This window comes from Hibiscus syriacus, unplaced genomic scaffold (genome assembly GCF_006381635.1).
Source record: "Hibiscus syriacus cultivar Baekdansim isolate YM2019G1 unplaced genomic scaffold, ASM638163v2 tig00116962_pilon, whole genome shotgun sequence".
NCBI lineage: Eukaryota > Viridiplantae > Streptophyta > Magnoliopsida > Malvales > Malvaceae > Hibiscus > Hibiscus syriacus.
Genome location: NW_024063488.1, coordinates 7324739 through 7351475, shown reverse-complemented (window position 1 = coordinate 7351475; position 26737 = coordinate 7324739). Strand labels below are relative to the sequence as shown.

Here is a 26737-nt window from a genome sequence, read left to right as displayed (position 1 = left end):
ATTTCAGCGCTATCATCATCTTCTTTTCTTTGTAGCTTATCTTCTACAAAGATAGCATCCCTACTGATGATCACTTTGCGGGCAGTGGGATCCCACAAGAGATACCCCTTTACTTCATCAGCATACCCCAAGAATTTGTATTTCTTGGATTTTGGATCCAGCTTTGAAATTTCTTGAGAGTTGTACATCATGTACACTATACTTCCAAATACATGGAGGTTTGAATAATCAGCTGGTTTTCCAGTCCACATATCCATTGGTGTCTTCAGCTCTATTGCAGTTGATCGAGCTTAATTCACTAAATAACAGGCGGTATTAACTGCTTCTGCCCATAATAATTTTTATAAGCCTGTATCCCTCAACATTGCTCTTGTTCTTTCTAACAAGGTTTTGTTCATCCGCTCTGTCACTCCATTTTATTGAGGAGTATTCGCCACTGTGAACTGTCTTTTGATGCCTTCTTTCATGCAAAAGTCATCAAATTCTTCGCTTGTGTATTCTCCTCCATTATCTGTTCTGAAACACTTGATCTTATTTCCAGAATCAAGTTCCACCCGCGCTTTGAAGTTTTTGAAAGTTGAAAACACATCTGACTTCTTTTTAATAGAGTACACCCAACATATCCTGGAGTGGTCATCAATAAATGAGACAAAATATTTTGCTCTACTTAGGGATGTAACCGGTGCATGCCATACGTCAGAGTGAACCAATTCTAGAACACTTTTGCCTCTAAAATTTGATGTGTTGAATTTCAACCTTTGTTAAGCTTGGAAGTAGCTTTTGCTCCACAAGGACTTCCATTCCTTGTTCTGACATGTGTCCAAGTTTCTGATGCCATAGCATTGCAGAATTTGAACTACATGAGGCAACAGAGGCTTCAGCTTCTAGCAAAGTCTATCCCTTCAGCATGTACAAGTTTGTTGCTATCTGTTCGCCTTTCAGCACCACAAACGCTTCACGGAACACCTTCATGATTCCTTTCCGTGTTTCAATCTTGCTTGCATTATTATCCAACAATCCGTAGGATAATAAATTTTTCTTCAGATCTTTCATGTGTCGCACATCTCGAACAACTTTAATTGTTCCATCATACATCTTCAATTTGATGGTTCCCACACCAATTATCTCTAAGGCATGGTCATTGAAACTATACACAGATCCTCCTGAGATAGGTTCATAATGATGAAACCATTCTCTTCTTGAGGTCATGTGATATGTTGCTCCCGAATCAATGAGCCATATGTCTGCATATCACTTTCAACCTTCCACTGTGGTTGACGCTTCACATCATAGAACATCTCCATCATCTGAAGTGTTTGCAATATTGCCTTGTGGATTGGAGTTTTTATTTAGACTCCAACAATCCTTCTTCAAGTGACCCTTTTTTCCACAGTTGTAGCACTTTAAATTCTTCTTGTTTCTCGACTTCGATCTACCATGTTTGTGACTGTTTTTTTGGTCACGTTCTGTTGATCTCCCTCTCATCGTTGTCAACGCTTCTGCTTGTTGCAGATTTACTTGTCTGTCTTTCTTGCGCCGATTTTTTTCTTGTAGAACAGCAGCTGCAACGTCATCGAAGACTAGACTGGTGACATTACTGTTTGTCAAGTTGATGATGAGTTGATCATACGAATCCGGTAGACTTTGAAGTAAAAGTTCAGCACGTTCTTGTTCTCCTATTATACATCTTAAAGATGTAAGCTGAGAAAATAAAGTGTTCAGCGTGTTTAAGTTTTCCGTCACTGAAGTAGATTCCGGCATCCGGAGAGTGTACAATTTTCTCTTAAGGAAAATTTTATTGTGCAACGATGTGACCTCGTACAATTTGGTGAGATGATCTCATATCTCCTTAGTTGTATTCTTCTCCTCGATGCTTGACAATACTTCATCTGCTAATGCTAGATGAAAGTTTGTCATAGCATTCCCGTCCATTTCGATCCATTTGTTGTCATCTGTGAAATCTATCGGCCTTTCACTGATAGCTGCTAGGCAACCGTCTTTTCTCAGGATGACATTCATCTTCAATTTCCACAATGAGAAATTTTTCCCATTGAATTTTTCAATATCAAATTTCGTTGCCATAACTTATATTACGGATAGCTCACACCATTTCACTATCGTGAATAGTTCTCTAGAACCTTCAAAGAATGGGTAATACCTTCTTGCTTTCTTATATTGGAGAATCCATCTTTTGGTGACAACCACAAAGATAATAAGTAGATATTACACACTCTAATCTGGCTCTGATACCAATTGTTACGGAAGACGGCTATCAGATAGAGCAAAATCGTAACTGACAATTTGAAAAAATAAAAATGAAGATAAAAAAGACACAAAATTTACGTGGAAAACCCTTAAATAATATAGGGTAAAAACCACGGGCAACGGTAGAAGAATTTCATTATGAGAAAAATAAGAATTACAACCTCTCTCGATCTACCAATGAGAAAACAATGATAATTCTCTCTTGATAAAAAGGAGAAAATAACTCTAAAAAAACTCTCTAAATTATCTCTAGTATTGAAAGAAAGCTAGAATGTTTTGGGATGGTTTTGAAGCTAATTTTAGTGCATTTATTGTGCACACTTTCCACCGAAATTTGCCATCAATTTGGCCACTTCTATGTTGACTTTTCAACACAATGCACCTCTCCAAGTCTTGCATTCCCTTCAATACCATCTTCACTTCTTCATCGTCTTCCTTCATTCTCAAGCGCCACACGTTCGCTTCACCGATTTGTTCGAATTCTTTGATACTTCCCTCAAGCCTCAACCTCAACCTTGTTTGTAACACCCCCGACCTGTATCCGACCCGAATACGAGTCCGAAGTGTCACATTGACTTTTCAAACCTTGACTCTTAAGAAAAATCCCGGAAAATTTAAAACTTTATTTAAATCAAAATAAAGACTTTATCAGAGTGCTCGTACTTAATGACTTATTACATGCCAACACTTTATACATAACCAAATACATACTTTGTCAAATATTTCTGATCTGATCTTTTGGTAAGGAAAACTGACCTGTCTTGCTTCGCATCCCTCCTTACTCTTCTCGAAACCTACGTGTGAAACAATCACACGCTAAGTCGAAGACTTAGTGAGGCATAACAACTTATAATGCACTTTAAAACATATATTGATACATGCATGTTCTGTTCTATCATGTTATAGCAATTCCATGCATTTTTCGTATCGTATAAAATCATATCAGATTAATTACAGTAAATACATACATACACATAATTCATCATCAACAGTTTATCATATAATCACATACTTTTTCAATCAAACACTATACACACACAACATCATATCATTTCTATAGCATTTATCATACCACTAACTTATATTTATTCATATCTCTGGATTAGCCCATGTACATATGTGAGAACTATCGATATGTGAGTCTATAGAGGTTGTACACTATGCTGTCACCACAGCTCGTATAAATGCACCGAAGTGCCCCGTAGAATTGCACCGTAGTGCCATATAATGATGTCCATAAGGACCACATAGAATTCTTTAAGAATCATATACATATGCTAGGGATCAAGTATGTGTCTTTCCAGACTTCACACATGTTCCAAAGAATATACATATGTCCCGAAGAACCGCGTAGAATTGCACCGTAGTGCCATATAATGATGTCCATAAGAACCACATAGAATTCTTTAAGAATCATATACATATGCTAGGGATCAAGTATGTGTCTTTCCAGACTTCACACATGTTCCAAAGAATATACATATGTCCCGAAGAACCGCGTAGACCCTCGACTCTTGGCATGCCAACTATACCCCTAGCTCTCATGACACATAACATGGGCGTTATCATTTATTTCATTTCAAATATTCACATAAACTCGTAATTCACTTTCACATATCACTTATCACATAGCTTCTTTTCATATGATCACATAATCACGTAGTTCACTTACACGTAGATCATTTCCATATAATTCACATGTCACATATGTCATGTTTTCATATAATTTCTATCATTTCTCACCCAATCACCTTTATTCATGTACACATACTCATCATATCTTGTTCACATGTGATCATATACTTCATATAACAGATAGGAACACTTTCACGTAGCTTATAATCATAGGTTTTGTCTCATAACATATACTTGTTTTCACATATATATTTCCTATCAATTCTTATACCATCACATAATTCCTTTAACATACATAACATATTATGTAACATTATAATAGAAATACCTATAAGTCATATCACTTAGAGCACATATATATACTTATAGTCACATTGCTTATATCTTAATCTCATGCCTTCTCTTAGACCTATATATATTCACATGTTCAGGTAATCCACCATTTCATCACATAATTATGTATTCATATAACTCATTTCATTTCATTTCATATCTATCTATATATATATATATCCTCAAGATTTATCTTAATATAAATCATATAGCACTCTTATAATTCATATTCATATTCATTTAGGGCAGACTTATAAACACATCTCACTTCTATTATTTCTATATATATATATATATATATATATATATATATATATATATAATCTAATCTGTTTACTTAATTCAATTTCATATAACTCCTATAATCTTCTCATATAGCTTCATAAATTTCTATCATACAACCCATGTGTTATAGTTTTATTTAAACATATGAATCTTTCCCATCTAGCTTATCTTATATGTTCATCTTATCATTTATGTTCAAATCTCCTAGTTAGTGTACTATTCTCACTTCATCCTATAGATCAATATTATCCAGCTTATTTCACTTATCATATAATAATATAATTATATTTTACTATGATCACATAGTTTATATCTCATACTTTGTTTTCTCATGTTCACCTATATCATGTCATATGGCTCATATCTTTCTCATGCAGTCACATAGTTCAATTTCACATATGTTTATATATATACATTACATAGCACATACTTCTCATAACATTACATTCAAAAGCATGTCAACACATATAATCATGCATACATACAATTCATGTCATTCATATACGTATAATCATATATTCATGCATTCTAACATAGGAAATAGACTTGTCGCAAGTCTTGTTTCCATTTAGCACCATAAACTAACTAATATGCACTCACCTGGCCTCACTAGTCAATTCCAATCTCTTATCTTTCCCTTGATCGATCTTACTTGCCAAACGTTCCGGAATTTCTTTATGCGTAGAATCTACATAAATGTACATTTCGAGACAATCATTAGATACCTACACCTTGTAATTGGATACTAGCAACTTAAACGAACTTATTAAACCCATATTCCCAATTTTCCTTTAGGGGGAATCGGTTCCCCCATGACATACTGGAAATTCTTGTTCGTTTGAAGGGGTATCGGTTCCCCTTGAATGGGTACCGATTCCCCTTGCCCAGAAATCATATTTTGTGCTCGAAAATCCTTCATTTTCAGCTCAACCCATCATACTTCATTCCCTTTAATATTCCTAACTTTCATACACATACTTAAACTCATTTCTACTCCATAATCACTTCTTTCAACTCAAAATTCTATCATTTACATGGCATTCAAGAATCACACTAAATTTCCAACATGTTCTAAAACCCATTCTATCACTTCATATCTCTTAATTTAACCCTTGACAAGTCAAATTCAACTTCACAATCTACTATCTCCTTCCATATCAAAAATTCACTTAAAAACTCATTTTTCTTAATTTCTCATAACTTGTTAATCTTTGAGGTTTAAGCCACCTAAAGCTTTCCTTAATCTTTCTTAATATCCCAAGAATCAAAACAAGCTTTAAAACGAAAGAATTAACCAACTAAAGACCCACTTACCTTTAAGCTGGAGCTACGAGAAGAAGAAGAAGAGAGCAAGAAGAAGGCTTCCAGAACTCTCCCAAAACCCACGTATATCACCTGTATTTAAAGGAAATACAAAATATCCTTTAATCTGAAAAGACTAAATTACCCCTTTAATTATCCATCTATGCTATTCAATCCATCATCAAAATTCTTTACTTAAATCCCAACACTTTTAACTTATTTCAAAATTGAGAACACAGTTTCCAAAATTTGCAATTTAGTCACTGACCCTGATTTGGGATGTTACATTGTTGGCTTTCTTCGACCGAGTCAATCCCATCCAAGACGATTTTTTAGAAGAAAACAGCATGAAAATTCCACTGAAAAGTGCCACGGAAACCGAAACTGTCACTTCAATAACATCGCTGATAACACCGGTCAGCTCAGTTTCCGCAATAGATAATGTAGTTGATGCAGGGAATGAGTATGTCGAATACACCTATTATTTTAAGAAAAATATTTAATTTAATTTATTAATAAAAAAAATTACATACCCAAATTTTTTAAAATATGAATATTAAAATTTTAGACCCATTTTTTGAGTCGTCTTTTCTCCTTAGAGCCACCCTCGCCGCAAGTTGCTCTTCTTTGAGCGAGAGAAACGATGTTTGGAAGACACCGTAAGCATCAACAAAACGTAGGAAATCTTCGAGGAGTTTCTCAACCCATTCACGCTCATGGCTTAAAAACTCCTGGGTCTGTGAGAGCTGAAGGATATCGTGGAGGGAATCCTGAACGTCCTTTAGGCGACTTAAACCATCACAAAGCAAAGCTGAGTTTCGGTTATCGGGATTGGACGACCACGTTTTGAGCTCAGTGATTTCGTCTTTGAGTTGGGAAATCAAAGGGTGTGATCTACATGGAAGAGAGATGGATCTCAAGTGTTGAGAAATCGGTGGTTTAGATGGACGATTCAGGGGTTTGTTTGGGAAAGAGAGCGAACGCCTGAAAACGCCAACCAATTTTTTGGGTCTATTTGATGTGGTTTGTGTTTGGGCTTCACTCGGAGTCGTGTACCTTGACAGGGAAATTGAAAAATGGTGTATATTATATAAAGGGTGGACCGGACCACTAAGGCGCACGCACGAGCAAACTTTAGCTGTTACGTGAAGTCAACTAAAAGAAGATTGTGCAGAGCCAAACTATAATGTTTCACGCGGTAAAAGAAGGATTATATGAGGTTGTGTCATGGTAATACACAATTAATTAAATACGTTATTAAAAATATTAATATTTTTTTTAATATTTTTAGTAAAATATTACTTAAAATATTATTTTTTTTATAAATAATATTAATATTAGACGCTACCTAAAATATTTAACATTTTCGGTAAAGTACTATCTAAAATATTTTTTTATCAAAAATGTTAATATTGGATTCTATCAGAAATTAGTTATTGAAATTAACATTTCCGGTAAGAAAATAATGTTTTAGTAGCGTTTTACCATATATGTTAAAAAAATATTAATATTTTCGATAAGATCTTTTCTTAACTCTATATTAAGACTATAATACAGCAGAACTACCCGAACTACATGGAGCTTAAGAATCTTTTAATAGTAATTATTATAAACAGCGATGGCCATCTTTTTAAGTCAACTAAATAGTGCACTTCCGATTCAAATTAATCGTCTGATTAGCCTTTCTTCATGGATGGAAATACATGACTCCGTATCTGCCAGTAATTATACGCTATCTTATTAGAAACAATAATGACAAGGGAAAACAAGTAATCGTTTATGAAAATCATTATAGAGAAACAATGGTTTTTTCTTTGTTCTTATATGTCTTTATGACATTTTTTTTTGTTTTAGTATTTTTTTTGGGTCTTTTTTCGATTATTTCGTCGTTTTTTTTTTATTTTGTGTTTTTTCAAAGTTATATTTGACGATACTACGACTGATCAAGATGGTTTTTATTTGTAATCCAATTGATCTTCTCTATTATGGACCATCAGATTGAATTTGAATATGAAATTTTACGTTCGTAGATAGTTTCTCACGACACTCGGCTCTAATTTGTTGTTTTCGGTACTCTTTCAATAATTTAATTTCCTTTTTGGATTGGTTTCCAATGCAGTCAGATCTACTCTATCTATTTTTTGTTCGAGTCTTTTGGTTTGGATTTTAACATTTTCCATGTATGTCCTTATATGATCTAAAGTGGCTAGTTTTAATGTTATAGGAAAATATACAAATTATGTTTTTAGCTTATGATGCTAGTTGTAAACTCTTTATTGTAATTTTGGATATTTTCACTATGTGTAGTTGTTTCTATTTAAAAAAATAAAAATAAAAAATTAATAAAAGTTATTTTTTATTAGATAAAAATTAATTTAACTTGTATATATGAACAAAATTCTTATAAATTTATAATATTTTTTATATTTTCAAATAATATTATTTTTATTAATAATTATATATTATCATAATCAAATAATATTAAAAAGTTCAATAAAATAATGTGAATTTAAAATCTTACATCCCTTTACCAATAGTCATATTGGGTTCAAACCTTAACATTTACGAATGAAACAAATAAGATTGAGAGGGTCGTCTCATAACGAGTCTCTACAAAATTCGATCTGAATTAATCGACTAATAGATTGAATACTAATGATTAATTAAAAAAAATCTTACATCACTTCTAATAGTATAAAAATGTTTGGAACTGAATGTGCCTGGAGAGTAATGCCACTGAACTAGAATGACTAAGTTTGAAATACCAAGCTGAGGCACCCACTGGCAGATAACAAGTCGAGAAGACCCAATCCAAACGAACTGTCCATTTTCCAAAAAATAAGAAGGAATGGAACCGGTACACCGGATGGAAACGTACGCAATGGTGATGCTTGGGCCTATAAAATCAGAGTTATTTAATTCTAATGTAATGTAATTACGGCTCAGATTGATATGCAATGCAATGGATATAAGGTATTGGGCCTTGTGGCCAGGCCACCCGCCGTCATAGGCCACGCGACGTACTACTAATGCGGTTACTAGCATTAAATATTTAATAAATCAAATAATTAGAAAAATAAATATTCCAAGTAAATATTAACATTTAAATTTTATTTTAAAATTTGTACCATACAGTTTTAACCTATACATGGGATTATTTGACTATTAAATATTAAATAAATTAAATAAACAATAGATTAGTAAAATGAAAAGTACAACCGAAAGTAGGAATAACGTAAAGTGAAAAGGGTAAGAAAGTTGGTCTACATATTGTATGAATCCTAACAATAAAAACAAGATAAAAGGAAAAAATAATTTGATGAAAGGCAGAAAGAGTGGTCTGTGAAAAAGAAACGACAAGTGAACGACCAAATACATACATGAGGCATTGGTGGCCCATGCGGATGGTGTTAGTGAGACATCACCATATATTTGCCTATTTGATAGTTCGGTTTCAGGAGCTGCCAGTCCCTCACTTGCAACTTTTGTTACTGACCCGTTGGTTTTCAACAACCGTTCCTACTTCAATGTCACTCCATCAAACTTATCATTTCTTCCCCTTGCGTTGCGTCTACAAATTCCCTTCTCTCTTAGCCACCTTAATTGAGATAGACTATCCAGCTTAGTTAGTAGAGCATAAGGTTCTTAACCTTGAGGTCGTGGGATCGAGTCCTACGGAGGGTATTTCATAATTCAGAGGTCTTCTACGGAAGCTGCTCTTAACCTGGTGTTGGGGGCAGCCTACTATCTTACCTCCCCCTTACCCCACTACATATGGGAACAAGGGACAATAATTTTTTAGCCACCTTAATTTATTATTTAAAGCAAATCGTCATGGTATAGGTTAGTTGAAATGTTGGATTACCAAGCTATTTACCTTAAGAAAACATCTAATGCCACTGTTCTACCCAATGTTGAAACTAGTTTTAGAGGATGTCATTGAGGACATGTTTGTTTGGATTTTTGGATTTTAAGTATTAAAATAATTGATAAAGTATACAAATAACCTATTGATTATAGGATGTTGCTTTGTTGAGCTCCTCAGATATTAAAAAAAATTACAAAATGGTCTCATGACTATATGTGTTACTTTGTTGAGTCTCTTGACTGTTAAAAGTTACAAAATGGTCCCCCAGTTATATGACGCTGCTTTATTGAGCCCCTAACTATTAAAAGTTTCAAAATAGTCACCTAACTATTCATATGTTTCAAACTCGTCCATTTTCGATAAAAAATTAGTGGTCTCTGAGCTGGATATTAACCTATTGAATGAGATACGATAAAATCTAATCCCAGAACCATTTGAGTTGTATTTTGTGGACCACCTTTTCATTTACATTATGTTGTTGAATTAGTACTTCAAACATTATGTCGTTGAACCAATTATTGAAAGAAATGACAGTGCCAATAAACATCATTAAAATATGATTTTATCATATCATAATCAACATATTATCGTTCAACTCAGACGATCGTTAATTTTTAACAAAAAAGGATAAATATAGAACATATGAATAGTCGGGTGATTATTTATAACTTTTAATAGTTGAGGGACTCAACAAAACATCACCTTATAATCGAAAGATAATTTTAAAGCTTTTAATAATCGAAAGACTCAATAAAAAAAATCAATGGATTATTTTGTGTAATTTATCTTAAAATAAAATTTTAATTTTAATTGTTTTATTAAAATTATTTAAAAAAGAATTTACAATTCCGAAATTAGTTACTCTCTAGCTAAACTAAATAAGCTTTGATTTTAAAGATTCATTTTTGCGTCATCCCCAGCCCCAATCCGCAAATCTCCTCCGCCGCTGGCGCCTCCCACTTGGCAGCCCTTCTCATCATGTCCCTAAAATCACCAACACATTCCTCGAACTTCAAACCATTAACTCGCTTCCTCTCCTGACCGAGCTTTTTACCCGCAACTCTATCGAAAACCTTCTCCCATCCCTTCTCCCACCCGCCTTCAGCATTGCATAGCTCAAGAGTCCCGTTACTCCAGTCGGTCCAGCTCCATCTGTTGTCAAGCGACGACATTACGTCGGCAACGCAACCGTCTTTACAAACAGGAGTGCATGGCCTGCATTTGGCACCACTCAGTGGACACAGACTCGACATAGCCGCCACCGGCACACCCAAATGGGCAGGGGGGAACTCGTACGTCCGATCCGTCACGACGCAAAACGGCAATCTATTTTCAATATACGATATGTTCAGGGCGGTGAGTTGAGCTTTGAAGGCAGATTCCGAGTTCAGTTGCCTATACCCTGCCTTGTCGATTTCGGGGACGAGAGAAAGTCGGGAGAGAGCCACTTTGGAGGTGTAGTAATCGCCGATACCGAGGCGATCATTGATGCCACCGTATACGGAGCCAGAAGGGACGGTGTATCGACCTGCCACGAAATTTTTGGGATGTAACGGTGCACTCCAGTAACCGTCTACTCTGGTGCGAACGATCCAGTCATACGTGAAATTGTGTTGTTTTTGGTGTGATTCGATCATCGTGATGCATCCCTCCACCAAATTAAAATACTGTAGGAGACCCTACATACGAGAAACGTGAATTTTAGATTACATATTCTTAGAATAGTAGAAAAGTCACATAAACAAAGACAAGTGGGGATCAGTGCTCAAATGAAATCGATAGTTATAATATATATATATATGGAAAAAAAAGTAAAAACCTTCCAAAGTAGTTGGTAGAGAAAGTGAACAGTTTTCACCTGGATACCACTAGGGGAGTTGGCCGCCGTGAGGACGCGAACTTGCTCCTCCGTCTCCGGCACTGGTTTCTGCTCAAATATCCGAACAGTGGCGAGCCGAGGGGCAGTTTTTAGAAGCGATAACTTGAAGGCATTCTTGTCCATTGGACAATGCAAAAAAAGGTCTGCATTGGGATACCGTTTAAGAACCTTCTCCACAATGGAGGGTCCCGTCAGCTCGAACCGCCTTGCTCCACCAACCAAGCACACCGCGATCCTCCACCGGTCACCGCCGGCCATGTGGGGACGCGAACTTTTAACATCCGACGAGTTTTTGCCGAAGTTAAAAGACTGGCGCGGGACAACAGAGGCGATATGTGTAGACGACAATGAAAAAAGAAAAAAGAAAAATGAAAGGGGAACAATGACTAAGAGGAGAAGACGCCAATCAAGCTCCGACCACTTCTTTATAAACATGCTGATCTTCTGTGGCTTCTTTAACATCTCTGCTCTAATTCAGCGCATCAATATCTGGGTTTCTTTCTTTCTTTCTTTCTTTTTTTTTTTTTGGGGGGGGGGGGTTCAGCCATAAAGGAGAAACTGGAACTGCAAAATGATGGTGACCATAGTTTAAGAGCTATGGTGGGTAGGAATTAGGATTAGGATTAGGATTAGGATTAGGAATAGGAAGATCATAGAGAAGCCTTTTTGACGAGAGTTGATAAATGTTGGTTGGCAGCAGCTATTATACGGTTTAAAGGGTAAATTGAGGATTTCAGTTCATTGCATCAATGCTTTAACATGAAGGCACACAACAATAGCGCAGTACAGGAGAAAGTAGTTTCTGTTTCGATTGAATCGTTTCCTATACTGGCCGCGGCTTCGGTTACTTTGCTCATAAATTGCAGCATACTTAACGTGCCAGTTTTTGCTGTTAGCCTAAGCCAATCTCACCTGACCTTGATTATGTTTTGTCACACACTCAAAGCTATTAACGGTTGTTACAAGAAATAACTGTGTATTTTTTTTATAAAAATGTAAACTGTATGTTTAGTATCTAAAATATCAGTTTTGTTCCATTTTAGTACTTGTTTTTTTCCCAAACCATATCTAACATTTAATTTAGGTTTAAATTTGATACCCTGCCATTAAAAACTTAAAATGACAATGATGACGTGGAATTTACATTACAAGACACGTGATATATTGAAAATGGGGAAATAATTTCACTTCATTGATGTCGTTAAGTTTTTTAACTGCGGGTACCAAATTGAAACCTAAACCAAATATTTTTAGGTATTGAAATGGAACAAAAGTGCTAATTTAGGTACTAAAAGTGTAATTAACCCTTAAAAATAAATAAAAGTGTAGTATTAACACTTTTAAGTTTTTTTATTAATATTTTAAATTGAGTTAATATATTTTAATCGTACGAAATTTCTATGTTAATACAAACAAATGTTTAGATACACATTTTAAAATTATAAACAATCGCTTCTACGAATATAAATCTAATATATTTAAATAATTGTTAATTAGAATTGATGATTGTAGAATATGTTTGGACTAACGATAATATAATATTAAAAACCAAGTGTATTTTTAGATAAAATTTCATTTAAAAGTAATTAAATCCCTTTTAATTGATTAAACAAAAGTAAATTAATATATTTTAACAAATTTTCATCGATTAAATAATTTGTTAGTGTGATATGTGTGTTTATGTTTGTGGATAGTTTTTCACGTCATTCACAAGGACGGAGCTCTCTTAGGGCCCAAGGGAGCCTCGACCATGTTAAAATTTATATATTCGATATAATTTTGGTTTAATTCATGTAAAAATAAATATTTAAATTTAAAAAAATATAAAAATTTATTAAACATTTAATCAAATAGGGGTCGAACTAAATAATGATAAGTCCGTGTTATCAAATTTTTGTTCTAATTACAATTTAAGTCATTGTAAATTTAAATATTAGACAAATTAGAAGTTGTCTTTTGAGTTTTGAGTTTATTTATTTAAGGTGAATACAATGTAATATATATGCAAATACTTTAAACTATTTGATAATAAACGCTCATATCCATACATACATGTTTAAACTCGGAACCTCAAGGATAACAACAATCCCTTAATTACTAAGGTCGCTTGATTCATGTTGAATTTTAAGTTTAAATACCTAATAAGTCTTTATATTTTTCTTAAATAGTCTAATATTCCGACCCCTGTCAATATTTAATTCTGGCTCCGTCCCTGGTCACTCAACTCTAATATGCGGTTCTCAATGGTATTTAAATAGTTTAATTCTCTTTTGTGGTTCGTATACTAATGTAGTTAGATTTATTCGTATATATTTTTCGTTTAAGTCTTTTTATTGAGTTTTTAACATTTTCCATGTATTATCCGTGTATGATTGAAAGTGACTAGTTTCTCGTGTCAATGTTATAGGAAAATGTTTAAATTATATATATTAAGTTTATGATGATAGTTGAAATCCTTATTGTAATTTTAGATATTTTCGCTTTTTAATAAGATTATCGGCTTTTGTTAAAAAAAAAACTCTAATTAAACGTACTTGGTTTTTTAATTTTAACTCAGTCGATATCTTTAATATTTTTTAAAAGGTTATAAATTCAAATATATTTAAAAACTGCAGAAAAAATGTTTGATTATCATGAAACTATTATTGGACCGCCATCTGCGCAAGACATTGTCTTTGTAGAACTGAAACCAGTTATGCAGAACCTTGCTAGGAAGAGTTGTGCTTTGTTTCATTTGATTGTTGTAACAACCATGCTGTATTGCCGCACCTTGTGTGCTACGTATCTCCATGTTGAATTATTCCTGTTTTCTTAAGATTTCAATGGAAGTATCCTTAAAACAAGATAAAGTGTAACATGTCGTCTGCCTCGGAAATTTGAAGCGCCTAATATTTTCAACCGTAGTTTGCCAGATAAATATCGCCCCCCACCCCGCCAGCTGCATATGCTTTTGACTATACGGGTTTTGCGTTAAAAGAGTTTTCTTTCTCAAAGTTGTTTTGCAATACACCTTTATTCGATTCAATCGTATATTGAATAAAAATATAACATATTTTATTCTGTCTTTACACCTCGAGGGGTAAAATGACTAAGATAATATAAGTGAGATTTTTTTAATTCCCAATATAATCCACCTCGGAAATTATTTCCCCATATATATAGGGTGAATTGAACAGTATCAACTTAAAGATGTCAGGTGTTTCACGCGTCTTCAAGCTAAATATGAAGACTTCACGACTGTATGACGTCTTCAGGCAAATGAAGAAGACCCTACGACTGTATGACATATTCAGGTAAATTGAGAAGATCCCAAGAGTGCACGGCATCTTCAGACCAATAAGAAGTTATAGTTCATAAAATAATATGGTGGATGTCTTATATGTGAAAATTATTTTTCCTACAACTTTATATGGACGAGGAAACTCGAGGGGATAAAATGGGTGAAATAATATAAGTGAGATTTTTTAATCTCGAGCGTTAATCTCTGTTCAGCGTGAAAAAACCTTTGTACACTTCTGTTACCTTTTGAGAAGTAAGACTACATCCCATAAAAATTGTCTACTTAAAACTATCACTTGACCCGTAGGTCCTGATATAATATTAAAATTCTAACTCTTTTAGAGTAATCTCACACTGATGGCTCGGGCTCTCCCGAAAGTAAGCTTTCTTCGCCTTCCACTAAGTTAGGTAGGAAAAGCCAAAGCCAATCTCAAAGATCAAGCTTCGTAGGTCCTTTCATTTATCGATTTTACACTTTTAATCAAATTTATATACACTGATATCAAATATTAAAGCAGGGACTAAATTGAAAATCTTCAAAAGCTTAAGCATTTGGTTAGATCAAGTATCAAATCAGTATCACCTTATATATTCATTTTATTTTCATTAGAAAGCTTAGGCCACACTTTAATTAAATTCTTTAATGCAATTCGTTCACTACTGGTGGCGGATCCAGAAATATTTTTTAGGGTGGACGCACATATATTAACAACATAAAATCTTTGAACGAGATGAATATAAATAAAATTTCAAGATAAACACTATCAATAAAATAAATAACCAACCGAAAAAAATTCATATTTCAGTTATCAACAACATGTGGCTCCGTCAATCACTACGTATGTGAAACATACATTTAAGGGTCAAACCATTATTGACTTATTATAGAATTCACGAGTCAAATTATATCATATAAGGACCTTTTCATAGATTTATAAAAGTTGAGAGATCAATAAGCAATTAATATTTTATTCCCTTATTTAAAGACTAAAGTGTCAAATCTATAATATATGTGGACTAACTTGCATTATAAACCAATTAGGAGACTTAAAATTATCAACCTTATCCATTTCTATAGGTCGGTGCTGAAACCATATTACCATCAACAACAATCAAATCATGAGCAAACATATTTGACCGACTGATCAAGTTGTTCATTTTTATTCTCTCATATTTCCTTAGATCGTGTATTCTAGACCTACTAAGAAAAATTAAGATTAGATTTAGAATTTGTTAAAAATAAAAACTTATCAAAGGTCATATCATACTTAAGCACAAACACTTAATTCACTTATGAATGATAACCACTATGCTAGGTGCATATACCTATTCAAACTTATCATAATGTTAATTTTATTCATTTATGTCAATTGTCTTAATATAAATCTACTTATCCTACTTAATAATGGTATCTTATCTTTGTTCCCAGACATATGCATGATCATCATCCATAACAATAAATCGTAGTTTGAAAATTCCAGAGAATTTATACAAACATAATCAAAAGCAAATGAAACATGTTAGACCAAACTTTAACGGACAATAACATCAAAGTATATATTATACAATCTTGTTCGGGGTTTAAGCTTGGTATGCTCCCGATTAGATAGTCGGGTGTGCAGTTGGTCACTAGGAAGTCAACGGAGAAGGATTGTCAGCCTTTGATTAATAGTATTCGCTGCAAGATTGATCACTGGTTAAAACATTGCCTAAGCCATGCAAGAAGGTTCCAGCTGATTCGATCCGTTTAATTTGGTATTGTGAACTTTTGGTGTAGATAGCTTGTGCTTCCTAAGGGAGTGGTGAGTAGGATCAATACTTCTGTGTCGGGTGCTAAAGCGAGCTAGAACCGTGTTTGTTTACTGAGATTCGAAGGTGATTTAGGCCTTAAGACACTCTATTGTTGGAACAAGACGTGTCTGTTACAGTTGTTGAGGAGTATTTTAATCAATGAGGGCTCTTTGGGGGTAGCTTGGGTGAAGACTTATGCAATTTCGACCCGTAGTTGGGAGTGTTTTGATTCATATCGATTGAAGTTGATAAATTTTTTTAAGAGATGAAGGTAAGTTATGAAAGCACCAAGACACCAAAGCAGGTACTCTGAGACGATAATTGGCACTTAAATCGATAAGAGAATTTCGAGATACACATATGGGATCTCAGGGAGCCCAAAATTCCTGCTAAAGAACGTCTTGAACATAAGCACTCTTTAACTCTACCACTTTGAGAAGGCATACAGGTGGTTCTGAGATCAATTTGATTCATGCTTTTTATTTGATTCAAGCAGTCATAGAATCGATTAAGCCTCTCCTTTAACGAAAACAAAGGTTATTTGTTTTCTATAAAGTTCCCGATCAACAGCAGGCAGCAACGGTGTAATGATGTCTGAAATATTTAGGCTACAGTTTTTGAGTACAATGATACATGCAGCTTGACTTTACAAGGGGCAGCACATAAATGGAATGTTTTAGGAAACAATAAACATGGTCATAAACAGGGTATGGTAAAATATTAATTGGACTAAAAATTGCATAATTTACTTTATGTTTTGGTGGCAGAAAGATGGTAATCTTGAGTGGACGATAGGTCACCAAGGTGATACTGATAGCGATGATGCAATACATGGGAACCATGTATTGTGAAGAGCGAGCAAGGCTCGGATGGATAAACAGCAAGACGGCCACGAGTAAAATGCAAGGTTCGTGTTGTGAAGTGCGAGTCACTGTTGAAGAAAAGTACCAAAGGACACACAATCCACAAATTAGATTTGGTTGACAATAATACACACGGCATCTAAAATTCTTGATGAGACACCAAGCTTATCCAAACAACCCAAAAGGTAAATTGATTTTTCTTTGATTTTGGTTTCCTCGTCCAGAGGCAGGTAGGGCAGGGTTCCTTCTTTTCCTTACACTTGGCGGATCTCCTCACCACGAATGCTGCCACGTATAACATGACACGCAATCCCCCCTCCCTTTCAGCTTATCCGCAACTAAATCTCATGGTAAACAGGTGGAATGCCATGTCAAAAGGATGACGTGCTGACACGCAAGTGGAGGCCGAAATAGTACGCGCCACCGGGAAGCCTCCTTTTGCTTGGATAAGGTTGAGACTGGAGTTGGGATTCGAGACCCTGCGCTTTTGCATCTTTAAAATGTCAGTGTCTTTTTCATATCTCAGCCCTTTCTCCTATCTATTTTGGCATCACGTCTGCAGTACACATAAAAGAATAAGCCAATACAATTTATAGTGTCATTAAAAAAATAATTTGAAGAATAAACTATTTTTTAAATTAAAATATTTACTGTCAATAGTATTAATAATTAATTATAAAATATATTATTGTTTAATATTACTCTCTTTTTTTCGTTAAGAAAATTCGCTAAATTTAATGAAAATGACGAGAGATGTGAACACGTGGCGGATTTAGAGAGGAGTAATGGAATACGAAAACACGCAAAGCGGGACCCAAGCGGTATGATTAAATCCCGGGATTCGCATTGCAAATTCGCATTGCGTTGCCAAGGCCAACAACCTAAGCTATCAGTTTCAGGGCTGAGGAGCCACCGATCTGATTTCACTCTGTCTCTCACTCGCTAGGCTGAGCGAGTCGCACTTGCCAAAGGTCTAGTGTTGCATAAAGGTCATCTCCCCGTCAAATGATTATATCCCCTCTACTACCCAAACATTCTCCCCAAATACTCATTGCCCGCCCCTTCCTCTAATTCTCCAAATCCTCCTCCCCAACTTCTCCACCTAACCTCTCTCCCTCTCTCTTCATTTATACTCAAGGGTTTTTGTTTTCTCTTCTATGGCATTTTCTTAATTATGGTGGCGAGTTCCAGAGGATTCACGACTCAGCTCGACTTGAAGCTCTCCACACTCTCTATCTCTTATGGATTGGCACGGAGCAAAAAGAAGAGAATGTGCTTTCCTCGTGATCCGCTCACTTTGTTGAGTCGAATCAGTTGCTGCTGCTCTGACCCCGTGGTCCCGGTCCGGAGAGCCACCGGTTCCTGCAAGAGCAATGAGAAGGTGGAGGACTGGCGATTCGACTCCAAGAAGAGTCCTCTCAGGGTCCGAGTCCAGGCCCCTTCTTCAATGCCTTTCGCTTCAGCTCAGTACGTCGCACTATTCTAAAACTATTTTGCATGACATCTTGGAATGTGTTTGCGTATCGTGTGCTTTTCCAATTCGCCTATATCTGTACTCATATTATCGTTGTAGTGAATACTGGAGTTAGTAACTGTGTATTTATTAAGGAAACAGCAAGATAACTGACTTGCTGATTTAGGTGTTTCCTTTTTAGAAAATGATTATGTTTTATCTGTTCACGCTCTGAAGTTCATCTGTTGTTCGTTTACTGTGACATCCTCATAAGCCCATTGTTAGTAGGACCTTTTTTATTTTTATTTTTGTTAAATGTAGAAAATTGAAATGTTGTGATCACTACCAATTTACCAAAGCTAATGTTGATTTTATGGTATGATCTTTACAGATCTCGAGTTCCTTCTAAACAAGAAAAGTTCTACTCTCGGTGTACCCCAAGAAATTCTGGTCCCCAGTCTCGTGATACTCCGCCAAAAAGAGGTAACAACCAGTGATGTTTAAAATGCAGAGACTTCTATTATGAAACTCTAGCTGTGTTTGTTTTATCTTTAGAATTTCTAATGGCATTTAGATGAAGATAACTATGCCTAATAAAGGTCAGGTTGGTTGGTTGTTTTTTCATTGTAGACACTGGTATTGCAAATGAGAAGGACTGGGGCATTAGTTTGTTAAATGAGAGTGTTAATGAGTCTGGCACTAATGAAGATGGCAGTACCTGGTATCAGGAAAGTGGGGAAGACCTCGGTGAAAATGGATACCGATGCAGGTGGACAAGGATGGGTGGTAAATCCCATGATGGTTCCTCTGAATGGAAGGAAACGGTATAATCATTCTTTTCATATGACATTTTTATTTACGAGTTTTGTTGATCTTAAAGTGGCAACTGAGAAGCCATTCCATTGTTCTTTCAGATATGGAATGAACATGGGCTTATGACTGTAGATTTAAGCAATTAGGTGCTGTGTTCATCACTGTAAAAAACCTTAAAATCAATCATTTTAAGAGAACTCATTCTAGGGAGAAATTTCTTTCTGCTTTTTCTGTAACTTGGAAGAGATTTCTAAGAGGACATCATTTGCTATGATTTCTAATGTAATCTTAAGTTCTGCATGGTGAATGGCGAAATTTGCTAATTTGCCAGCCTTGTTTTCTGATCTTTATCATGCGTGCCATCTCTTTCTGTATTCAAAATTATCAGTATATTCATTGGCATTATGTGAAGTTTATATTTGTTATTAGTATAACTTAAATGGAACACTCAAATTCAGTTAGAAAATTCTTTTGTGCTTTGCAACAAAGATTGATCAGCCAGTTTCTGTTTTTATTTTCGTTTGATTTGGATGTGGGTTCTGGCATATTGGGATAGTGAATCCCCTTTCTTCGAGGCTATGTTAACTCAAGAAATCTTCAGGGGTCTTTAGCTTAAGAGATCAAGGCACCCAAATGGTGTTAATGACTTTTAATGTTTAATTAAATTGAGGAAGAAAGATGAACTTTAAAAATTTTGAGAATGTAATCTCAAAAGTGCTTGAAAATAGTAATGATTTTCTTATTCTCTTTCTCAACATTGTGTTTATAACCATATTAAGTAACATCCCAGGTGGTTAATTGGATTTATTGATTTCCTTGACAGTGGTGGGAGAAAAGTGACTGGAGTGGATACAAAGAGCTAGGTACTTTCAGTTAGCTTTTCTTTGCTTTATTCTATGAACTGAATTGTGGTAAATTTACATGGTTTCTTGCTTAACTGATCTAAATTCATCTGAGCATAGATATGACTAACTTTTTTTGTATCTCGTAGGGGTTGAGAAATCAGGAAGAAATGCTGAAGGAGATTCATGGTGGGAAACTTGGCAAGAGGTTCTTCATCAAGATGAATGGAGGTCTTTATTTCCCCATCATTCATCTTAGCAGGAAACACTTAACATTAAATCCATAAATTATCATATGTTGACAAATAGGATATTTTCAGTTTATCATGCCTGCAATTTATAATCAGTACAATAGTTACTATCTCTGAAACTGCAGTAATTTAGCAAGGATAGAGAGGAGTGCTCAGAAGCAAGCTAAATCAGGCAGTGAAAATGCTGGTTGGTATGAGAAATGGTATGAAATTCATGGTATTAAATTTCATCCATATTAGTATTCTTATTATCAGTACATACGGTGATAAACTTATTTTGTTAGGTGGGAGAAGTATGATGCTAAAGGCTGGACAGAAAAAGGGGCACATAAGTATGGTAGACTGAACGAACAGTCTTGGTGGGAAAAGTGGGGAGAACATTATGATGGAAGTGGTTCTGTTCTCAAATGGTAAGTTTCAAATAGCCTTTATGCAGAAACATTCAGTGGACTAGTGCATTACTAGAATTTTATTATTAGTAATTTGCACTCATGATCTTATTTACATCAATTTACTATAGTCATATGGTAATATGACAGAAACTATATCATTCCATATTTTATCTGGAAAGATTGAAACGTTAGATTCTTGGAAATTTTTTTAGCATTTTTTTATCGTCTTCATATGATTACTTGAACCAATGTAGAGATTATAAAATTTCCTTCCCTTTGCATTTTCAAATTTGGTCAGGACATCCCACTTCAAGCACCTTCCTGTGATTATTATATTAAAACTTAACTGATATTGAGATAATAAAATTTCCTTCTCTTTATATTCTCATATTTGGTCAGGCCATCCCACGTCAAGCACTTTGCTATGGTTATTATATTAAAACTTATGTTTCTATAATATGCAGGACGGATAAATGGGCTGAGACTGAATTGGGAACTAAATGGGGAGATAAGTGGGAAGAGAGGTTCTTTGCTGGTATTGGCTCACGTCAAGGGGAGACATGGCATGTATCTCCAAGTGCCGAACGTATGTATAGTCATTTCATTCTATCTGCATGTCAATCGTGATGCATAATTTCACAAAGTTGTTTGGTTTCAGGTTTAGGTTGCACATAATATATTAGCCCTATTATCCTTAGTAAAGAAACCTATCTTAATATATTTCTCCAAAGTTTGCACTTTAGCATGAGCACACCATATTTCAGTAGGCAAACACCTGTGGAAGATCTCAAATCAGTTTACACTGAAATGAATTGTTTAATTGTAGTAAGCTGTAACAAGGCTGGTATAATTGATCAACACTGGATGTAAAGGCTGGGTAATTATATGATACTTGTTTTCCTATTATGTTTACGTGACTAGGCATATAGAGGCGACCTAAGGAATATTTGCCCAAAATTCCTCTTTAAAGTTCAAGTGATGTGATGTTTCATATTTGTGTTTTTTGTTCGTCCAATTTTATTTGTTTTTATCCTTTTTTCCCTTGTTACAAAGATATGCTTGGACTTGCAGGCTGGTCAAGAAAATGGGGTGAGGAGCATTTTGGAAATGGGTACGAAACATCACTTAAAACCCCTAAAACTTGTTGATGTAATAAGCTAGAATTTGCATGTTTTAAGTGCCCATGTTCTTATTTTTAATTATTTTGTGATTAAAATTTGGACCCAGGCCTTTTTATTTGATCATGTATTTCACTCAGATGCATCATCAGGACTAATGTGCTTTCCATCATATACAGAAAAGTTCACAAATACGGGAAGAGCACAACTGGTGAAAGCTGGGATATTGTTGTTGATGAGGAGACATATTACGAGTAAGAGCATGCAGCTTTTGGCTTAGTTCAACGGTTGCAAACGATTTTCTGTTTGTGTGTGTAAACATGAGAAAGAAGAGTACGTTGTAGTATTTATTGCAAAGATAGAAGTAGTTTGCAGTACAAATCTGACAAGTTATTGCATTTTGTTTCAGTAGTGAACCTCACTATGGATGGGCAGATGTGGTGGGCGACTCAAGCCAGTTGCTATCGATACAACCTAGAGAGAGGCCGCCTGGTGTCTATCCACCCCTTGATTTCGGGGCATCGGTACGTCAAGACGATGACCAATCCGACAAGCCTCCTACTTCAAAATCATGAGTAGCTGTTGGTTCGTTTGTTTTACCTTTCCGATCCTCATATATTTTGTTTTAGGTGGTTCATATCATTTAATCATATTGGTTTAAACTAGAAACGTGTTTTAGGAGACATTTTGGATTATTTCACTTTGATTTATTCATTTTCCGATTGGCGCGTTTAAGGTACATTGGCTCACAATGTTTGAACAATTTATGATTTACAAGTTTAAAGATTGAATCAAACTAATTTTTAAAAAAGTTATATTTTTTTTATAATTTGAAAATAAATATTTTATACTTAATAGTAATGAAAATAACTTAATATTATTTTATAAGAGTCACTAATTGTTTTTATTTACTTGAAAAAAAAACTTAATTCTTTTAAAAAATATTTACGAAGAAAAAACACTTAAAATTTTATTAAATAATGTTAAAAACCTTAACATCGAAAAATCGAAAATTAAATCCAACAAAACAATAATATTATGGACGGTTTAAAGACTTGAACTAATCTGATTCTAGTAGATTTTGATAATAACGGTGGAATTTATTAAATTAAATTCTATTATCAGTCTACATATTTTATATATTTTATAGATTTAATTATTATTTTTTAATTTGATTATTTTAATTCCTTCTTATTTAATTATGTAATCCATAAAATATTTAGATCGTGACTAAAATTTCAAAGTTAAAAAACTTAAAGGCTGAATTCAATCAAATTAGAATATACAAGTTAAAGGGTAAAATACACAAGAGATAATTGAACTATGCTTAAATGATCATTTTAATCATTGAACTTTCAAAAATTATAAAATGATTATTAAAAGTTTATTAAACAATTAAAAAATAATCAATATATTTTATCAAGCTATTACAAAATGTTCATTAAATTTTATCAAATTATCAAAAAAAATAATCAAATTATCACAGAATGTTCATTAAATGAATCAAACTTTTATAATTATTACAACGTTATTGTGACCAATATGTATCAATTCAATAAATTTAGTGACATTTTATAATTTTTCTGAAAGTTTAATGATTAAAATAATCATTTTAACATAATTCTTTAACCTGTGTATACTTTATCCTTAATTAAATTTATAACTTTCATATAAAAATTGGGTAAAGTACACTAAAGTTCATTAAACTATGCTCACTAAACTATACTTAAACGATCATTTTAGACACTAAAATTTTAAAATCCATAAAAATAATTATCAAATTTATTATCATTAAATTTTATTGAACTATTATAAAATGATCACAAAATATTATTAAGTTATTATAAAATAGTTATTTAATTTATTAAAATTTTATTCTTATTCACCACAATAATTATATTATAATAATATAAATTTAGTAATTGTTTTTATAATTTTTTTAAATATAATGATAATTTTTTTAAATATAATTTTATTGTCTCTAAATACTTTATCCAAAACATTAATAATAAAATTTTACCTAAAAAAATTTATTCTACACGTTGCATTCGGCCAAAGTGGATTGCTACTTATTTTGGGTCATTTTAGTATGGATCTTGGCGGGCTACGTATGTACTATGGATATGGGCTGTGTCTATTGATTAAATCGTGTACTTGTTTATGCATGGAAAGTGACATGTCAGTTACCACTTGGAAATGAAATTATTGTGAACCGTCAGATCACAAGATATGACCGTTTGAAACGCTCCCTTATCAGTTATCTCCCATTCCCTTGCAATTTGAAAAGTTAAAACCTAACGTCACTTTCTCACAATAAAATAGCCGACATACTGTATCAATAAAGTTTCAAATTAACAACACCCAAGGAAAGTAATCAAAGTCTGAAAATTCAACCCTACGCTCTTCTCTAATCTCTACCCTCTCAGCCCTTTTATACTCTGTTTGAATCTCCGCCAGTTCTCTGTAAAAGGGTAAAGCTGAAGATACCATGTCGAAAACGAGATATGGTGGTAAGCCTCCGCTTGCTAAATCGCCTATCCGCCTACGACCTCGTCGCGTCCTCGGTTCAAACTCAACCTCCCTGCAGACCCCGTCAGGTGTTTACGGCTAAAGCTCATATTGCGACTCGTAATTTCATTTCAGTTTTCAGTTTTTTGGAATAAATGTTTGCTTGTTTGTTTTCAAAGGTTCTTTGACGAAATCCCAGAAGCCGGTTCGTGCTTGGAGCAGTGAAGAATCTGAGATTCGACCTGAATATTTGTCCATTTCTAGCGAGTTACGTGCTCTGGCTAGGATGGTTAAATGTGAAATTGGAAACGGGGGAGCGGAGAACACTGGCTTTAGCGAGACTAGTCTCGGCGCAAACTCGACTACTCTGTTCGAGAGAGGCAGGTTCTACGAGGAGTACTCGGCGAGGAGAAACGAGAGGTTGAAGAGAAGGAGAGGCGAAACAGGGACAGAGTCGAAGAGTGGGAAGCATCTTGGACTTGGAGTTGCCATTGAATCTTCAAAGAGAATACAGTCGAAGAAGCTCGAGAGCTTGAGGAAGTCGGTGTCTGCTGCTTATTCCGTGGAGAGGAATGAGATTCAGACTCCCAGGTATTCTCTCCGAAGCATGAGCAAGACCAAAGATGATAATAATAAGAAGCCTCCTCTTGCTGTCAATAATTACCACTCCTCGGTGTCTGTGATTGGAACTGCAAGCAAAACTACGGCTATACGAGTTGCTAGAAGGGTCTGAAAATTGGAAATTGGATTTTAATTAGGCTTTTTTAAGAAATTTGGCGCATCCATTTAGATTTTTAATGGATTTTATGCTATGAATATGAATATTGGCATTCAGCTTTTAGATTCCTTTTGCTGAATGAAGTTTCTCAGTTTCATTTTAAGAAAATGTTGATATTTTTTTAGCTTTTTACTTTATCTTAATTTTAGTATATCCGCCCCAAGAGTGGATTTTCCAATTCAAAATAATACATAAATATCTTAAAATATGATTAATTCAAATATAGAAAATTTAAATTATACATATTAAAATATAACGGTTCTTTACCAATTAGGATGAAATACATAGTAAAATAGAAATTAGAAAGCTAAGTTCGTACATCATCAACATCCTGGAAGCTGGAATCTTCAGAAACTCTCCTCTATAAAAACCTTCTCTTCTTTTATTTTAATCTGCCAAAAAAAAAATTAAATCCTTAATTTTCCTACGTTGGCATGGCGGAGGCTCCCATCCAAACCCAACAATCTCGTCCGGTCTTCTACGTTGTTTTCCACCTTGGCTCCGGTGGAGCGGACGCTGGCAATAAACCTGGGCCGGCGCCGGCGTCAAAAGCTTCCATAGAAGCAATGCCGAGGATAAAAGTGAAGGGGAGTGGTAGCGATTGTAGTATTTGTTTGGAAGAGTTTGAAGTTGATGAGGAAGCTAGGGAGATGCCATGCAAGCACCTGTTTCATTCCGATTGTATTGAGAAGTGGTTGCAGATCCATGGGTCGTGCCCGGTTTGTCGGTTTTTGATGCCCGCCGAGACAGTGGAGACAGGAGGCAGTGACGGTGATCGGAGAAATTTGGAAGATGCGGAGATTAATGGTTTGGAGTTTCTACACTCATTTTTGGCTTTTGCCAGCCTGGCAAGCTTGATTGGTGTGGCGGGTTCACATCAACCCGATTCCGGTCGTGTTGAAGATGATGCGTCTTCGAATTAAAACGCGGATTGCAACTGAAACAAAATAAACGAACGTAACATTGAGTCGAACAAAGAAAACACTTCAATGCATTTATTTTATTTTTTCATTTGCGTATTATATGAAGAGAGTAATTTGTTACTCTTTTTATTGAGATGCTATTTTTTATTTTACAAAATA

General features: G+C 34.6%; 4 protein-coding genes across 8 annotated transcripts; 3 read left to right on the top strand and 1 right to left on the bottom strand.

Moving 5' to 3' along the window:
- Window positions 1-10510: 10510 nt before the first annotated feature.
- LOC120190463 lies at window positions 10511-12072 on the bottom strand. Its single transcript, XM_039193540.1, has 2 exons — window positions 11547-12072; window positions 10511-11367 (listed from the first exon to the last, which is right to left on the bottom strand). The coding sequence occupies exons 1-2, from the start codon at window positions 12027-12029 to the stop codon at window positions 10588-10590; spliced, it is 1263 nt and encodes a 420-aa protein (XP_039049471.1). The 5' UTR covers window positions 12030-12072; the 3' UTR covers window positions 10511-10587.
- Window positions 12073-12228: 156 nt separating this feature from the next.
- Window positions 12229-25671, top strand: LOC120190657. 4 transcript variants are annotated; one of them, XM_039193711.1, is made up of 3 exons: window positions 12229-12242; window positions 24796-24966; window positions 25057-25669. In XM_039193711.1, the coding sequence occupies exons 2-3, from the start codon at window positions 24858-24860 to the stop codon at window positions 25608-25610; spliced, it is 663 nt and encodes a 220-aa protein (XP_039049642.1). In that variant the 5' UTR covers window positions 12229-12242; window positions 24796-24857; the 3' UTR covers window positions 25611-25669. The 4 variants fall into 4 exon arrangements, with proteins under 4 accessions (XP_039049642.1, XP_039049644.1, XP_039049643.1 ...); XM_039193713.1 differs by having other exon boundaries at window positions 12235-12242; window positions 25077-25671; XM_039193712.1 differs by lacking the exon at window positions 12229-12242 and having other exon boundaries at window positions 24720-24966; window positions 25077-25671.
- On the top strand, window positions 18353-23088 carry LOC120190656. 2 transcript variants are annotated; one of them, XM_039193708.1, is made up of 11 exons: window positions 18356-18967; window positions 19345-19436; window positions 19584-19777; window positions 20590-20629; window positions 20758-20839; window positions 20985-21062; window positions 21144-21269; window positions 21716-21837; window positions 22323-22362; window positions 22549-22623; window positions 22779-23088. In XM_039193708.1, the coding sequence occupies exons 1-11, from the start codon at window positions 18675-18677 to the stop codon at window positions 22942-22944; spliced, it is 1308 nt and encodes a 435-aa protein (XP_039049639.1). In that variant the 5' UTR covers window positions 18356-18674; the 3' UTR covers window positions 22945-23088. The 2 variants fall into 2 exon arrangements, with proteins under 2 accessions (XP_039049640.1, XP_039049639.1); XM_039193709.1 differs by lacking the exon at window positions 22323-22362 and having other exon boundaries at window positions 18353-18967.
- Window positions 25672-26089: 418 nt separating the features above from the next.
- Window positions 26090-26578, top strand: LOC120190567 (E3 ubiquitin-protein ligase MPSR1-like). The gene has a single exon (XM_039193622.1). The coding sequence runs from the start codon at window positions 26090-26092 to the stop codon at window positions 26576-26578; it is 489 nt and encodes a 162-aa protein (XP_039049553.1).
- Window positions 26579-26737: the final 159 nt, after the last annotated feature.

Coding starts and splice junctions, on each gene's coding strand:
- LOC120190463 (XM_039193540.1), bottom strand. CDS start 12,029: ATGTTAAAGAAGCCACAGAAGATCAGCATGTTTATAAAGAAGTGGTCG. Junction 11,368..11,546: donor ACTCCCCTAGTGGTATCCAG/GTGAAAACTGTT, acceptor TCTCGTATGTAG/GGTCTCCTACAGTATTTTAA.
- LOC120190657 (XM_039193711.1), top strand. CDS start 24,858: ATGTCGAAAACGAGATATGGTGGTAAGCCTCCGCTTGCTAAATCGCCT. Junction 24,967..25,056: donor CTCCCTGCAGACCCCGTCAG/GTGTTTACGGCT, acceptor TTGTTTTCAAAG/GTTCTTTGACGAAATCCCAG.
- LOC120190567 (XM_039193622.1), top strand. CDS start 26,090: ATGGCGGAGGCTCCCATCCAAACCCAACAATCTCGTCCGGTCTTCTAC.
- LOC120190656 (XM_039193708.1), top strand. CDS start 18,675: ATGGTGGCGAGTTCCAGAGGATTCACGACTCAGCTCGACTTGAAGCTC. Junction 20,630..20,757: donor GAGTGGATACAAAGAGCTAG/GTACTTTCAGTT, acceptor TGTATCTCGTAG/GGGTTGAGAAATCAGGAAGA. Junction 22,624..22,778: donor GATGAGGAGACATATTACGA/GTAAGAGCATGC, acceptor ATTTTGTTTCAG/TAGTGAACCTCACTATGGAT.